The sequence below is a fragment of the Neovison vison genome, chromosome 9, assembly GCF_020171115.1.
Source record: "Neovison vison isolate M4711 chromosome 9, ASM_NN_V1, whole genome shotgun sequence".
NCBI lineage: Eukaryota > Metazoa > Chordata > Mammalia > Carnivora > Mustelidae > Neogale > Neogale vison.
In genome coordinates, this window is record NC_058099.1 from 10,478,575 (window position 1) to 10,494,026 (window position 15,452).

A 15,452-nucleotide genomic window follows, 5' to 3' on the forward strand; every position below is an offset into this window, starting at 1 on the left:
ACGCTCAATCTGCAGACGTGGCCTGAAGGGGGTGTGGGTGGAGCGTCCCCGCCACGGCTCTGCAGGCTGGCGCTCCTGGAACATGCCACAGGCTGGGGAGCAGGAGCGCCAGCCGTGTCTGCGGGAGGCTTTCTCCCAATTACCGAGCCCTGGGCCCAGATGCATCTCCCTCCCTGTCTGCCGGGGAAACATCCGCTCCCCGCAGGGCTTGGGAGTGGGGAGAGGGGTGACAGCCCGCGGCAGAGCCCCTGGGGCCTGACATCCTCCCGGGCCCTCGCGAACCCTCTTCTGTGGGAGGCCCCGGGCCCTCGGGTGGAGATCCGGGCCCAGTGCCCCCGAGGACGACCAGGCCCAAAGGATTTGACGGATTTCCCTGACTTCCCACTGCCCAGACGTCCCTCCCCGGTTGCGAGCCGCAGGGTCCCACACGCTGCCAACAAATTAATGAGCTCGGCTGGCCCAGGGCCTGAAGCTGGGGAGCCTGGTCAGACGTTGTTCAGGGGCGGCAGAGGAGACGAGACGCCGAGGACCGCCTCCCGGGACCCCAGGCTCAGGCGGGGCCTGGGTGGGGAGCAAGCACGGGGAGTCAGCTGCCGTCCCCTGGCCGCCGGGGGAAGGCCACCGCTGCCCGTCACAGCCAGGACTCACACCCTGCTCACCCGAGTGTCTGTTTATGTTCAGAGACCCCCAGGGTTCCCCAAGGCAGGAAGCAGCTTCCGGAAATCCCAAACCCAGAACGGAAAAATGAGAAGAACCAACCCACCCCCAGCCAGGGGACAAGATCTGTGAGGCCTGGAGGACAGAGCCGAGTCCTCCACGGACACAGAGGCCAAGCCGCACTTCAGGTTCCCGCTGGCCAGAGCAGAAAGGGGAAGGTGGCCGGGTGCGGGGTCCTCGCCGCCGCAGGTGCCGGCCACGTGGCTGGTGTGGGGTCAGCGAGGGTGAGTCGTGGACCCCCGCGTGCCACTGCTGGGGGCCTCCTCTGAGCCAGCCTCCCTTTGTGCACACTGCGGCCAGGGAAGCTCCCGGAGCGAGATGCTGACTGGCCCCCCAGGGCCTCTAGGAAGCGAGAAGAGCAGAGCTTTGAACTCAGTTCCCTCCGACCCAAGTGGCCCACGCCAGGGCCCCACACGCGCTCACCTGAATTACCACCGTGAGTTAGCTGCCTGCACGCACACACGCACGTGCACACTGGGATTCACACTCGCACACCCTGGAGCCCTGCCACACTGAGGGCATCTGCTTGGTCCTGGGAGTCCCCGAGCAGCAGGACCTAACCCTGCAGACTGACGCCGTGGACGATGCCCAGGCGGCGGGGGATGGAAGCCGCTCCTCAGACCCCAGGCGGGGCAGGGTGCAGGGCTGCTGATGGCGTGCACAGAGCCTGCAGAGGGCTGGGCTGGCCTATGACCTGGGCTTGGCACTGTCACTGGCCTTCGCAGGCCCGGTGGCCACGGTGTTCACCTGGACTCGGAGAGACGGCTGGACAGACCCTGAACTTGTGATTCATCTTGGGTGACAGACCCTAGGACCAGAGGTTCTGTGTGATGCTGAAGGTTTGGCCACCTGGTTTTAATTCCTCCTCAGCAAAACCAAATCAAACCTGCCCTCTGGGGCTGTTAGGGACGTGCAGGCATGTGGCACACCGGCTACACGCCTTTCTTTCCTGTCATCCTTGCTGACGACCATGCTGACTTTCATCTCTTTTCTCTTGTTGCCAAAGATGCTGATTTCCCTCCTGATTGCTTCCTGCACCCGCTGTCCTTCCCTAGCTCACCGCCTGCCCACAGCCACTCCAGACCCCCGAGCCCCACACCAGCCAGACTGTGCACAGAGACCGAGATGGGGGAAGAAAACGCAACTCAGCCCTCCTCCACCCGAGGGCCAGGAACCGCCCCGCACGCCCCCACCCCCTGCGGCCACCAGCCGGACACCGCCTCAGCCTGGCTGCTCCTGTTGGGGGCCATTCAAAGAATTCCTCCCACAGCAGATGCCCCACGGGGTCCCAGAAAGCAGGTCTGTGCCCCGTCTCTGTCAGGGACCAAGTCACTTCAAGATGACAGTGTGGGTCACAATGACACGCTGCTGACCTCCAGGGGCAGGGGGTCCCAGGCATAGACACCCCCTGCTTCCTCTGTAACCACTGGGCCAGTTCTTTAAAATGAAACATCTGCTCTTACAACAGAGACATCACGAACTTTAAACCTTGGGAAGGGACCCGTTCTGACCTCAGAGTCTCACTCAGTAACGCAGGGACAGGTGGGCCGACTGCCAAAGACTCGGCCACAGGAGCCACGGCACGCCCTACGCGGACCAGCAGTGGACAGCGTATTCTTCAGCTTATACCTAAGCACCACGTGCTCCAGGCCCAGAGTCCACAGTCCCAAGGAAGCAAAAAAGCCAGTCTCTGTGACCCCCAAACACCCCCGGGCACCCCCTTGGCACTATCTTGAGCGTCACTGGCCTGGCAGTCACGGGCCATGTCAGCATGGTAACAAGCCTCTTTAGCTTATCCACTCCCAGCCAGCCCCCACACATGCTGAAATTCGCTCTGGGGAAAGCAGACAAACTATGAAGGTTCCTATTTTGAAAGCAAACTGTGCTCCTTGGAGGATTTTTCAAAGCCTTTCCAGTCTGTTCTTTCATTTATCCGGACGAGGGCGGTGCGGGGTGGGGACTAGGCCCATTTTACAGATGGGGAGGCGGGCTCAGCAAGTGGACAGAATCCCAGAATTGCTCAGCCCTACATGGTCCAGCCCAGGATGCTGGAGGCTGTGGCCGCCAGCTCGGAGGTACTGAAGGGCTCAGGCCTCCCTCCCTCCCCTGGGGGCTTGCAACACCATCGTGGCTTTGGGATGGCCTGTGCTCCCAGACCTCTGGGGTGGCTGGTCACAACGTGTTCATGTCATCTCCTGTCTGAGCCTGCCAAGACTCAGAAATATTCCCATCCCTCCATCCAGAATGGCCACCAGATCTGGAAATGGCCATGCGGTGGCTCCATTTCACGGCTCAGGGGAGGCGACAGCGGTCTCGAGTGAGGCCCGTGTTGCTGAGCCTGGGAGAGCGTGGACGCCCTCTGTGAGGAGCGTGTTGGGAGCACGGGCCAGAGCTGACCCCTTCTGTCCCCAGGGCCCTGTGTGAGGCCTGATGCACGGGTGAATGACCGACAGTGGATGGGTGCATCCTGGTTACCAGGGAAACTGGGGCAGCCTGTGCCCCCTCTGTCACCCAGGCAGACATGGGACCCTGTTTCTCATTGCAGCTGCCCAAGGGTGATACGGGCCCCTGTCTGTCACCAGCCATGCCTCTAACAAGCTCCTCCAGCCTGACGTTAATAAGGCAGATCTTGGGCCGAGTGGGGTGAAGGCCAGGACCCAGACGGACCCCATGCCAGAGGAGGATGGATGTCACCCATCCCTGCGGTCCCACCTGGAGCTGGTGGGGTAAGCCCTGCCCGGGCCGGGCCCCTGCCACGCACACCCCACCGAAAGCCCAGAGACACTCACCTCATACAGTAGGCAGCCCAGAGACCAGATGTCGGACTTGAAGTTGTAGCCGTTCTCGTGGATCCTCTCCGGCGACATGTAGTAAGGTGTCCCCACTGAAATACAGGATGGGAGTGGGTGGGCGCTTCCGCTCTGTGCAAGAAGGATGTGAGGGGCGGGGAGGCTTGGGCATTGGGGAGACTGGGCCTCGGGCTCCGTCTCCTCCTCTCCCCGCCTCAGTCAGATGAGAGGGCTGGGCCAGACTGGCTTCCACGCTGGCTAGGGCACGAAAAGCCCCTGGAGACCTGACACTCAGTCTGGGGACGGGGTTAGGTGTTTCTGCCAAGCGTCCAGGGGACTGGGATGCGGGATCCGGCTCTGGGACACGATTGGTCAACTGTCCTTTCAGGCGAGTGCTTGACTCCTGGAAGAGCCCCGATAAGGCTCTCCACAGTGGGGGAAAAACCAACCCGTTAAGGCCGACCAGAGCGTTCTTGTTCCCGACAGTCCTGCAGTGAGGCACACCCACTTTACAGATGGGGAAATGGAGGCTCAGGAAAGCGGCAGGACTGAGGTTCAAACCCAGATCTCTGGGCTCTAGAGAGCGAGCTCTTGGCTGCCACCGACAGGCAGGTCCAAACTTGGGGTTGGCCAAGACTTCTTATCTCAAACCAAGGACAGAAAAGATAGTGACCATAAATGAAAAGACTGATAAATGGGGACTTCATTAAAATTAGGAACTTCAGTTCCCCTGCAAGACTGTTCAGAGAATTGAGAAGCAAGCCACAGGCTGGGAGAAAACAGTCAGGATACATATACCCAACAGTGACCCCGTATGCAGAATATATTTTAAAACTTCTATAAATCACTAAGTAAAAGACAAACCACCACCACCACACTCAAATTTGCAGGAGACTTAACGGGGCACTTCACAAAAGAGGATATCCCAAGTGGCTGGGGAGCACATGAAATGACCTTCTTCTCGTTAGTCATCAGGGCAATGCAAATTAAAAGCCTCATCAGTTACCACCGCCCACCTGAATAGTTAAAGTTAAAAAGTCTGTTATAAATCAAGCTTAGTGATGTGTGGAGAAACTGGACCCCTCGTGTGTTGCTGATAGTGACAAAAAATGGTACCTCTACCTTGGAGAACCATCTACCCCAGCATCTATTACAGCTGAAAATACCACCAACACCATAACCTGGCAAGTCTGCACCCAGGGAAATGGCCAAGAAAAACAAGTGCTTCTGACCATCAACAGACATGACCAAGAATGTGCAAAGTGGCTTTACTCCTAATAGCCAGAAACTGGAAACAAATGCCAGTCAACAGAAGAATGGATAAATTGATAGTGTGGCCTACTCACACAATGGAATAGTACGCAGCAACAAACAAGAACGAACCTCAGGTACACATCCCCAAAGGGATTGAAGTCACAGACAGGAGTCTGAGTGAAAGCCAGGCCCAGAAGAGCACACACTACCCGATTGCATTTTTATCAAGAATGGGACATGTATGGATGTCACATCTCAGTTAAAAAGCAGAAGGGCACGCCTGTGGTGATCTGGAACCGTACAGAGAGAAGAGGATTTCCTGAGAGGGGGAGAGCTCCCTGTCCCCAGAGGCATGCACACTGCAGCAGAGGGGCTGCTTTGGCCGGGCTGAGGAGGGGCTCAGAGTCTGGGTTTGTAGCCAGATCTGTGGTCTGATTGGAGGACGATTGTTCTGGATACTTTGAGATCAGACCTTGAAGGCTGCTACACAGAGCATTTTCACAGACCTGCGGATCCCACACAAACGTGGTGGTGGTGGCTGTTGATCCAGCTAAAGTCAGGAGCCGGAGTCCAGCTTGGCAGAGGCTGGGCCCGAGACATGGCTTCTGACCTAGGAAGGAGGGAAGTCCTGCACCATGGAACTCACGGGACGCTAGGGGAGAACAAACACCCCATGGCAGAGGTCCAGGCTTCAGAAATCTGTGGGCCAAAGAAGTCTCGGGACAACTTTGGTTCTGCTAGGTAAGGGTGTTTTATAAAATACAAAGCCCCAACTACCATTTGATGGTGTCATTATTATTTTAAAAAGAGACGACAGCGGAACACCAGAATAAGTGGAAAAACTCGTAAGCTCAAACTTAGGGACAGTCCTTGCCACTGAAAAGTTTAGCTCTTTGAAAATTTTATTATCTTCCTGTGTGTCTCATCTCGTTAGAGACAGGTGAGGAGTAGTTACGGCGAACTTGTAGAGGAGGGAAGTCCTGCTCTGGGCTTGAGCTCCCTGGGGCAGGACCTTGTTTCCCAAAGGGTCCCAGTGCCCTGCCCAGGACGAGGTCACAGGGGGCACCTTCTAAGCACCTCTTCACTGAGCTATGAATCTGTCTGCGTCGTATCACTGCTAATACCATTTTCTTGCAGCCTAATGCACCATCTACTTAATGTACCACCCCAGAGGGACTCCCTGATTGGTGCCCTGTGTGGACACCAATCACCCTTGGGTGGTAATAATCCCCAATAAGGACAGCAGCCATCACTTAAATACATGTTGGAAAGATGTGTCATCCTATCAGCGGGCTAACTGCTGTTCAGCAGAAAGAGCTGTCAGTGAACATATGAATCCTTGGGGGGTTTTGTAAACAAACTGCACCTTCAAGTGCAAGTCCCTTCAAGCAGCCCCTTGTATATTCTGGTCACGAGGGAGCGAAATGAATGGGCAAGTACGAAATGAGTGACTTGTTACTTGGAAACCACAGCATGGGATCCAAACAGCTCTCAGTCAGCGGCTCTGGACCACAGTGTATGTGACTCTGGAACCCAGGATGCTGTGAATGGAGGTCAGAGGTCCCATCCTCAGCGAGGGACAGCAGTGTCCGCCACTGGCTGCCGTGCATTCCTACCCCCCGCCCAGCCCCTGGGGACCAGCCTGACCCTGATGCCTCTCGCCACCCTCAGTCTTGTCCTCTGCTCATCTGAGACCCACCTGGGCTTCCCGAGGAGGAACTCGGGGACAGATGGCCTGCGGAGGGCCCAGGCCCACTTTAGAGAAAACAGCCAGTGTCAGGTCCCTGCTTGAGTCCCACACACAGCTACCCTGGCCCAACCCCTCCTGTTCTTCAGTTCGCCTCCGTGTCTTTGCACCTGCTGGTCCCCTTGCCTCCGGGGCTCTCTGTGTTCCAGAGAGGTTCAGCTGCCCCCCCACTCCCCTCCCCTGCCCCACCCCGGCCAGGGAGAGCCAGCTGCTCAGTGAGGCCTGGGCATTCGGTTTGCCCCTCTCTTCTGTCACCACTTTCTTCCTCTGCTGGGGCTCCAGATCCTTCCTCAGGCCTGCATGTGAGGAAAGAGAGTACTACGACCCCTTCTCCTCCACACTCCCCCCCGATCTTCAACCTCTCCATAGCTCTTTCTGCTTTTACCCCCGTTTCCACAGTGCAAGGGGAAGGCAAACCCCCAAAGGTGATAAGGACCTTCTCCCAAGATGTCAGGGCTGCAGGCGGCCATCTATCCACCCTTCCATCACCTGTCCATCAATCTCCCTACCTACCTGTCTGTCCATCCATCCGTCGGTCCGTCCATCCACCCACCCACCCATCATCACCCACCTATCGTTTGCTTATCTATGCACCCATCAGTCTGTCCAGCCATCCACCTGTCCATCTGTTTATCCGTCCTTCTGCATCCAATGTTGACTGAGACTTGATGTTGTGCTCGGCCCTCCTGGGAGAGGGCCCATCAGGAAGGAGTGAGTTGCCAGCCCCCGGAAGTGTCCAGAAGGACACAGAGAACGGCTGGGCTGACCAGGAGCTGCGGCTGAATCCCCTGGGGGAGACTGTTGATAATCTGGAAGCTGGCCCAACCCCAGACCTGTAGGCTCAGCATCTCCAGAGCTGGCACTCAGACACTGCCTCTCTCGAGAGCTCCCGGGAGATGCTGACGCCCGTCACAGTCTGCGGAGCTGAGCACAGCCTCCCCCAACCCCCGACCTGCTTTCAGATGCTCAGACACCTGGGGAACAAATGAACGTGCGACGCGTTCACTGAGTGTTCACTGGCCTATCCCTGCCGGGTACTGGGTCCTCGTGTCCCCAACCCTAGGCAGATTCTCCAGGCCCCTGGACCCCATCTGCAAGCCTTAAAGTTGGGGTGTTGGTGTTTTGCCTGCTGTTCCTTGGACTCAGTCTGTAACACCCGTTTTCCAGCCCAACAACAGATACTCAAACATTACGAAGCACCACGCACAACTTGCATGAGTTTTCAAGATAAAATGTGCCACTTCAAAGAAGTTCCAAGCTTGCAGCAGGGCCCCGAGGATGTAGCCGCAAACCCCCGGGGAGCCGCGATTCTGGGGAAGAGTGGGAGAAGTTGACAAGAGGAGGAGCCCCCTGAAGGCCTCACCCGGCTGGGGCCATAGTCCTGCCCAGGGGCCCCGGCCAAGCAGCCGCACAGAGTCCGCAGGGGCTCAGACTGTCCAGGCCCCTTCTCCTTCTCCTTGGCCGGCCCCCACCATCGCTCCCTGCAGCAGGGGACGGGGCTGCATATGAAACAGGAGCCTAGCAAACCCCGACCTTCCCAGCGCCAGCGCCCCAGCGCCGTCTTTGCCTAGAACTCCCGGATTTCAAACTGGGTGGATATCAGAGGAGGACGTGGGAGCTCAAAGCGGAAGCTGATTAAAGAGGCCGCATCCAGGAGACGAGCCACTCCTGTCAAAACAAACTTTGCTACGTCTGGAGATGCTCGCCGTGTTTGAAACGTGTTCATTAGATATGAAAAAGGCAGAGATTTCACATGAAGGAGAGGCTGGCGTCTGTGGGCCGCACTTCTTCCCTGCACAGCGGTCTTGAAAACGGCCGGAGAAACGTGGGGTCCCCCCCCGACACCCCCCACTGCAGGTGTGCCCGGACACTGGGACCCTGGGTGCAACCCGAGCCGCACAGGCCGGTGTGTGGACGAGGGGCTGCACGCACTTCTCTCCCCAGCCTCAGTTTGCCCACTGGGGCCACAGACGGGTTGCACTCAAGGGTCCTCAGAGTCCCCCCCTTCACCCTTGGGAGCCTTGATTTCCCTCCGTGGAAAACAGGGACTGAAAACACTGACCCTGCGTGGGTCAGTGCCACTGACCCACCTGTGCAAGGGGCAGGGCTCTGGGAAGGCCCTGCGAGCCCAGGAGGCTGAGGTGAGCTGCGGACAGGGGGACTGAGGATGGCAAAGGGAGCAGCAGGACGACGCGGGAGGGAGCGAAGACCAGATTCTGGAACCTGAGCGGCTTCCTCTGAGCTGGGCCCTGGGATCTGCATTTTTGTCTGTGATCTGTCCTAGGAAACCCCCCACCCCTACCACCCCACCAGGTCCCCCATCCTGCGGGGGCTCCCTCTTCTCTGCCCCCAGTGGCTGCCCCCACCTCACTGGCCTGGACCACGCACTGGCTTAGCCTCCCTGTCCTGCTCTCCCCGCCCTTCCTCTGCCCCCCACATCAGACTGGCTGCTCAGCCCCCACGGGGGAAAGGCGGGGTCGTCCGCTTGGCAGGCAAGGCCTCTCCGGACTGTCCTTGCGGCCCCCACTCTGGCCCTCTGGGTGCGTACACACACACGCGCGCGTGCACACACACTCTCACACACCCCTACCAGGGTCACCTGTATCACAACACGTCAGCAGGTCCCCCTCAAACCACCGGCCAGCCCTATGCTGAGCGGCCCGCGGCCCTGGGATGGGGGAAGCCCCGCCCTGGAGGAAACGCTGCCCTTTCCTCAGCAGGGACTAGTTCTGGATTGTTACATCCATACAAACATCGGCAACATCTAGTTCCCACACCGACGGTCTCCAGCGGAGCTGCCCATCGGGTCACACAATGCTACAATGCTGCAATTCTGGGCAGCACCCCATTATCCACATGTCGGGGTCTCTCTCGAGGTGAGGGGGTGTCTTAGATGGCCCCTCACGGCTCTGGCTGGAGCACCCTGCAGGGCGTCACACGGCGAAGGTGCTCCCCTCGTGGTACCTGGGGCTTCCTCCTCTGTTAAGGGGTACAGGGGCCTTCCTGGGGAGCGGCCTGGGGCCCGACCCGTGCCCTGCTAAGTGGACAAGTGAATGCACAGCTGAGCTGTAGTCTGTCTCCCAGCCAGGCTCCATTCTTCCTCTGTGGCCCCTGGAGACTCTCTTTCCCTCCCTGGCGTCAGCTCATCTAGGAAGAGTCTGTGCCCTGAAAATGCCAGGGGTGTGGCAGACAAGCCAGGTGCCTCTTGCCAGCCACATGCAACCTCCTGGGACCCCGCCTCCTGCCAGGTCAGCGCTCAGAACCTGGATCCACCTCCTGAAGCAGGTTTTCTGGGCCAATGGTTCCCCAGCGACCTGGGCTGCAAGGATGGGAAGTGTAGGTCGGGGGAAGGGGTCTGCACGGTGCTCTGTGCCCCACTGATGGGATCCCCTGCGGTGCCTAGCTGTGAGGACCTCGTGCCCACTCAGCAGATGCTCCCCAGGGCCCACCAGGGGCCGAGCACGGGCAGGCTCCGAGGAGTTGCAAGTGTGGCAAGGACGGGACATTCCCTCCTCCTTCCCTGGGGCCCAGAACAAGCCCCCAGAGTCCCAGGCGGCCCCTGCTGGCAGGGTGGGAGGGCTCCTCGCTCCCGAATGTCTGGGTGTCCAGTGAACTCAAGCTCATCGGGACCCAAGCCCACCTCCCAGCATGCTGTGGCTCTGCCCGGAGGAGAGATGACACCCCAATGGCCTCTCGTCCCTGCTAGCCAGGTGACTACAGGGATGTAGTACCCCTCCCTCTGGGCCTCAGCATCCTTGTCTGTCAAATGGAGATCAGAAATCTTGTTGGGATGACTTTTTAAAAAGCAGAATGCTTTCTCAACATCTTTTAAACCTTGTCTTTTTCACTAAATCACCTCTTTGGTGAGGTCAGTGACAAAAGAAAACTGAAGTAAAGGACAGCCCTGGAAGGGGGAGATGCAGCCCCAGGCCCCTGGCGGTCCCCGGTCTGGCAGGGCACTTAAGAGATGGGGAGGCCAACACCATGCCTGTGCACAGCAGGCCCTTGGGAGACGGTTCTACCTACCCCTTTATCAGTCCACTGCGGGACTGACTGTCCCTGTCCCCACACCAGTCTGCAGGCCTCCTCAGAGCAGGGAAGGCTGCATAATCTAGTCCCTAGCCCCTAGCCCAGGGCCAGGGCGGTCGGCTCCGGGAAGGGAGAAGGAAGGAAGCTATGCCCTGTGGTCGGGCCAGGGGTTGACAGCCTGGGGAAGCCAGCGCACGCTGACTACTGCACCCGATGGGGCTTCCCCAGCCCCGAGAGGCAGGGTGAGGCCCGGCACTGCCCAGCCCTGGGCCCAGCCTGGGGCCGCCCTGTCACTGCTCCCGAACAAGCGGGGCCTGCGCTCCCAGCCCTACCATTTGTCTTGCAGCTGCTGCCGTGGCTCGGAGCGAGACACTTGCTTGTAGCTTGTGAGCTGTGTATAGGCAAATCTTTCATTTTTCTTTCATTACGCCGGCGTGTACTGTCACTTAATTTTTATGTATGCAATCCTTCCTGACAAATATGATCTGCTGCCTGGTAATTCGTCTGACGCTCATTCTGCTCCACGCTCTAATTACGGCTCCGATTCCTGACACCGAGGCAGCCGCTCTGCCACCGCTGGGTACCGCACCTGTCAGCCCGGCCATGGCATGACTAATGCCCTTTCATGCCAGCCTCGTGTTAGCAAATACAGGGGCGGGAAGGGGGCTGGGGGTGGGGGGAGGCAGGAGGGGATGGGATTTGCATAAGCCTTACTGGGGGTCAGCGGCCAGGAGAGGAGGTGGTTGCCAGGGCAACGTGGCTGCACCCCCCCACCCAGCATCCCTGCATAGTAGGTGCCCAGGTGCGGCAGATACATCATTCACAGCCACGCATGGAGGGCGAAGGAGCCCGGACCCTGCATCCTCACGGAGCCACAACGCAGTGGCAATTAGTTCAATCTCTGGCCCGACCAAGTGCGTGTAGAAGGCTCAGCTGGCTGCTTGCAGACCCTCACGGTGGAGAGGGGGCCCTTCCCCCGCGTCTGGGGGATTGCGTCCCAGGTTACAGCTCTGGGCTGTGCCTGTGGTGGAGCCCAGCCCTCGGTTCTGAGAGCAGGTCCTGGGAGCAGGGCCGGGCCGTGCTCCCCGCAGCCTCTCAGCTCAGGGGAATGGGGGGGGTGACTCCTGGACACGGGTACGCGGCCCCCAGGAGGGCTCCTTCCATCCGTCACTCAGCCGGGCTGCTGCTCGGAGGCCTCGGGAAGAGCCCGGCCTAGCGAGCAGCCTTTTCCCAAGTTCCAATTCTTTCTCATTAATATAATAAGTGCACCAGTCCGAGTCGATAAACTCACCCTGTCGGACGAGCCCGTATTTGCGCCCGTTCCTAATGATGTGATCCTAACGGGCTCTGACGAGCGCCGCAGTCTCTGTGTGGAGGGACGGAGTGGAGGGGCCTGCCTGACAGGGGACAGAGCCAGTGGCTTGGACTCTTCTCTTCTGCAGTTGCCCTTGAATGTCTGACCTTTTGAAGCTCTTAAACCAGAAAGATAAACAGTCTCAAACTCACCAAAACACTTGGATTGCCCTAAGCAAGGGTCGGAGGGGACGGGGGAAGCCAAGGCTTCCTCCCAGCACGGTGGGCTGGGGGCTGCGCGGGGAGAGCCGGCACCGCCCTCCCAGGCCGGCCCCGGGCTTCCGGAGGAAGCGTGGGCCCCGCAGGAGAGGCCGGTGTTGGGGTCCTGGCTCTACCACTGCGTTAATGGGAGGAATCAGCCCCGCTCCCGGGTCCCAGATGCCTCTTTTGTACAGAGGATCTGATGGACCCTCGGGGCCGTCGGAGGTGTGAGTACAGCGTTGTAAACTCAGGGGATGGTGGGTCCTGCACGTGCTCTCAACCCCCACCCCCACACTCAGATATCCACACACTTGTGGGCACATGCACGCGTGCACACACACTGGCTCACACCAGCCAGCAGCTCAGAGCTGTTGAGTCCCAGTTAGCACCTCTCCCCTGACGGTGCACTTCGCCCCGAGAGCTCCTGAGCCCTCGGGAGCGTATGGGCAGTGACAGACTCCACCAGGAGACAGTGTCTCCCAGAAAGCTCCTCCGCGGTCGCCGGCAGCTGCTCTCTGTACTCCCGGCGTGCTGAGGCACTTGGGGGGAGCGTGGGGGCCTGCTCAGGGCGGAGAAGACCACGGAGGACGGGGTGGGATCCGAGGCAGGCGGTCAGCCTTGGCACAGGAGCGCCTTCCCGGGCGGACGCCACCTCAGAGAGCCGGGAAGGGGCCGGGGCGGGGCGGGACGTGCCTGTCGTATCTGAGTCCTTCCCGCCTGGCCCTGGCTCAACGCTGAGATGCCCTGCTGTCACGTATGGGGGACCCTATGTCCACGTTCCGTGGGGGGCTCTGCGGGTTTCTCTATCCTAATCAAACGCAAACGCCTCACCCTCCCCCATTCCGCGAGTCACACCCAGTCCCGTACCGCTGTATGGATTCTGAACTGGGCATCACTGCAGGTACCCCGAAACCCACACCTGCCCAAGTGTGTGCCCAAGTCCAGCCCTTGGGTGCTCCCGAGCTCCTGGAATGGTGCCAGCCTGGCAAGCTCGACACTTAGGCCCCCCGTCCTGCAGCACCCTGTGCGCCCCGCCCTCCAGCTCACTGGGTCCCTGCTTCCTGTCCCCACGAGCTCCCTGGCACTCTGTCTCCTCCTGTTGGGTAAGAACTTTGTCCCTCAAGCTTCAAAACTAACTGTTTAGAAGCCAAAAACTGGAAATAGCTCCAATGTCCCCCACCAGGAGGAGCAGACTGAGTCCCACGTGGGGAACACAACACAGCAATGAGAAAGACGGACGGCTGCCTCGAACCGCAACAGAGCTGCACAAGATGCCGTCCTTTCTAGAAGGGGCGTGGAGCAGAGTGAGGGTGCAGCGGAGCCCCACCCAAGGCTTCTCAGGGCCTCTGTTTACCCCCTCTGGGTCACTGGCGTGAAGTGGTAAGCGAGGTCTAGGGCTCAAGAAGGCATTTCCTGGCATTAACGAACCAAAGGCTGAGTGGGGAGAACACTCGCCTTCCCCCACGCGGTCACGCAGGACCTCCAGCCACTGCTGGGACGTGGGACAGGCCTCCTTACCTAGGGAGTGGGCTGCGGTGGTCTCGGAGCTAAAGAAGCGACCCAGGCCAAGGTCACCAAGCTTCACGACCCCCGTGGCTGTGATGAACACGTTGGCGGGCTTGATGTCTGCGGAAGAAGGGGAAGGTGGTTGGCGCGGGGCTAGGTGAGGGCGCGTGGGCGGGACGGGCTGCACGGAGCACCGTGGCCGTCCTCAGAGGCTCCGAGCACGGGCACGTGTGGGGCCCCGAGCTGGACTCTCTGATGCCCCTAAGGACAGGCACCGTACTCGACACCCGCCTGGCTGGGTGACATGGCATGGTTCCACCTCCTCACGGATGTCCCCAGAGCTACAGAGAGCAGAGGCAACGTGGCCTCCCGGGCCTCGGGGGCACCTGGCCTCCCCCCCCACCTCCCCCCGCTCAGGGCCTGCGGCTCGGGGAGGGCCCCGCACGTACCTCGGTGCATCACACGGCGGGAATGCATGTGTTCCACGGCGCTGCACAGCTGGGCGAAGTATTTCCACACCGTCCGCTCGGGGATGAGCCGCTTCTGCTTCTTAAAGTACTGCGGGGAGCGAGGGGTTACAGGTCTGGTGACGCGCCGCAGGGCAGGGCCTCTGTCCTGTCCCCAGGGGCAGCCAGCACCTGGCACGGGCTAGGCAGGCAGGCTGATGAACCCACAGTAAGTCTGGGATGAAGAGGGCTGTGTCCCCAGCAGTGCCTCAGCCCAAAGTGCCATCCACGGTCCCCTGCCAGCCCCTGGCCCTGCACTGACCTCCCTGAGGCTGGGGCAGCCCAGGCCCAGTGTGTGTGTCCTTGACGGCTGTGCTGACCGCACCCTGAAGGCCACTCACAGTCACGCCTGCGCAGGCATTTTCTAGACGCACGCCCGTCTCTTCCCACAGCCCGCTGGGGAGCTCCCTGCAGCAGGCGGCCGGCAAGGACGGTCTCGGCCCCAAACCCCAGCCTGGCCCAGACGGTGGGCACCCAAGGCTCGGTGGGGAAGTCCCAGCTGCCCCAGCAGATCTCAGGACGTGACATGGTTCACCAAGGCAGTGGGGACCGCGAGGACATGGCTTGACATTCTTCAATGGACTCCCCAGTTTTGACAGGCCATGAACTGACCTCATTGCCTGAAGAAACGTATTTAATGCTCCAGAAAAGCAAACCAAAGGCCCAAACCATCCAAGCTGCCCTGAGCGCGCTGAGTAACCACATGTCTTGGAAGGAGCGAATGGAGAACAGGTCGTCGTCCACGTCCCTCTGGGGAGTCTCCCGTGCGTGAGAGCGGCGGGGACAATGACGCGTGCACACCAGGAACCTGAGGACCAGGCTGCTGTCCAGAGGCTTTTGGCCTCAGAACGACCATCGTTTCCAAAGCAGCCAGTGGCGAAGCCATAGGCCCACCGGTCCTGGAGCTGCTCTGTGCACAGTCTGACCTGGGACACACGCCTGGCTGGGGAAGGGAGTGAGGCGTGGAACACAGGAGCTGGTGTAACAGCTCCCTAGCACCTGCCTCATGCACCCTCCGTGCTGGGCCCTCAGCAGGGTGACGGCTCCCATTTTACAGATGAGGAAACTAAGGGCCGCTCGGGGGCTGATAAGGGGCAGTCACAGACCAGCCCGGGCCTTCAGCCTACAAAGGCCAAGCTCTTTTTTATTTTATTTTTTTTTTAAAAGATTATTTATTTATTTATTTGACAGAGAGAGAGAGCCTGAGCAGAGAGCTGAGCAGAGAGCCTGATGCGGGGCTCGATCCTGGGACCCTGAGATCACGACCGGAGTCGAAGGCAGAAACTTAACCCACTGAGCCACCCAGGCGCCCCAAAGGCCAAGCTCTTAACTTTAACTCGAACATTAACT

The 15,452-nt window shown here is 59.7% G+C and overlaps 1 protein-coding gene across 2 annotated transcripts in view; it reads right to left on the reverse strand.

Moving 5' to 3' along the window:
• The window catches only part of NEK6 (NIMA related kinase 6), an 81,250-nt gene that overhangs the window by 9,021 nt on the left and 56,777 nt on the right, over positions 1-15,452 (reverse strand). For both annotated transcript variants that reach the window (XM_044264937.1, XM_044264936.1), the window contains exons 6-8: positions 14,046-14,154; positions 13,609-13,716; positions 3,507-3,601 (exon numbers count right to left, since the gene is read on the reverse strand). In XM_044264937.1, coding sequence (XP_044120872.1) covers positions 3,507-3,601; positions 13,609-13,716; positions 14,046-14,154 — 312 coding nt within the window. The remainder of the gene's footprint in view (positions 1-3,506; positions 3,602-13,608; positions 13,717-14,045; positions 14,155-15,452) is intronic.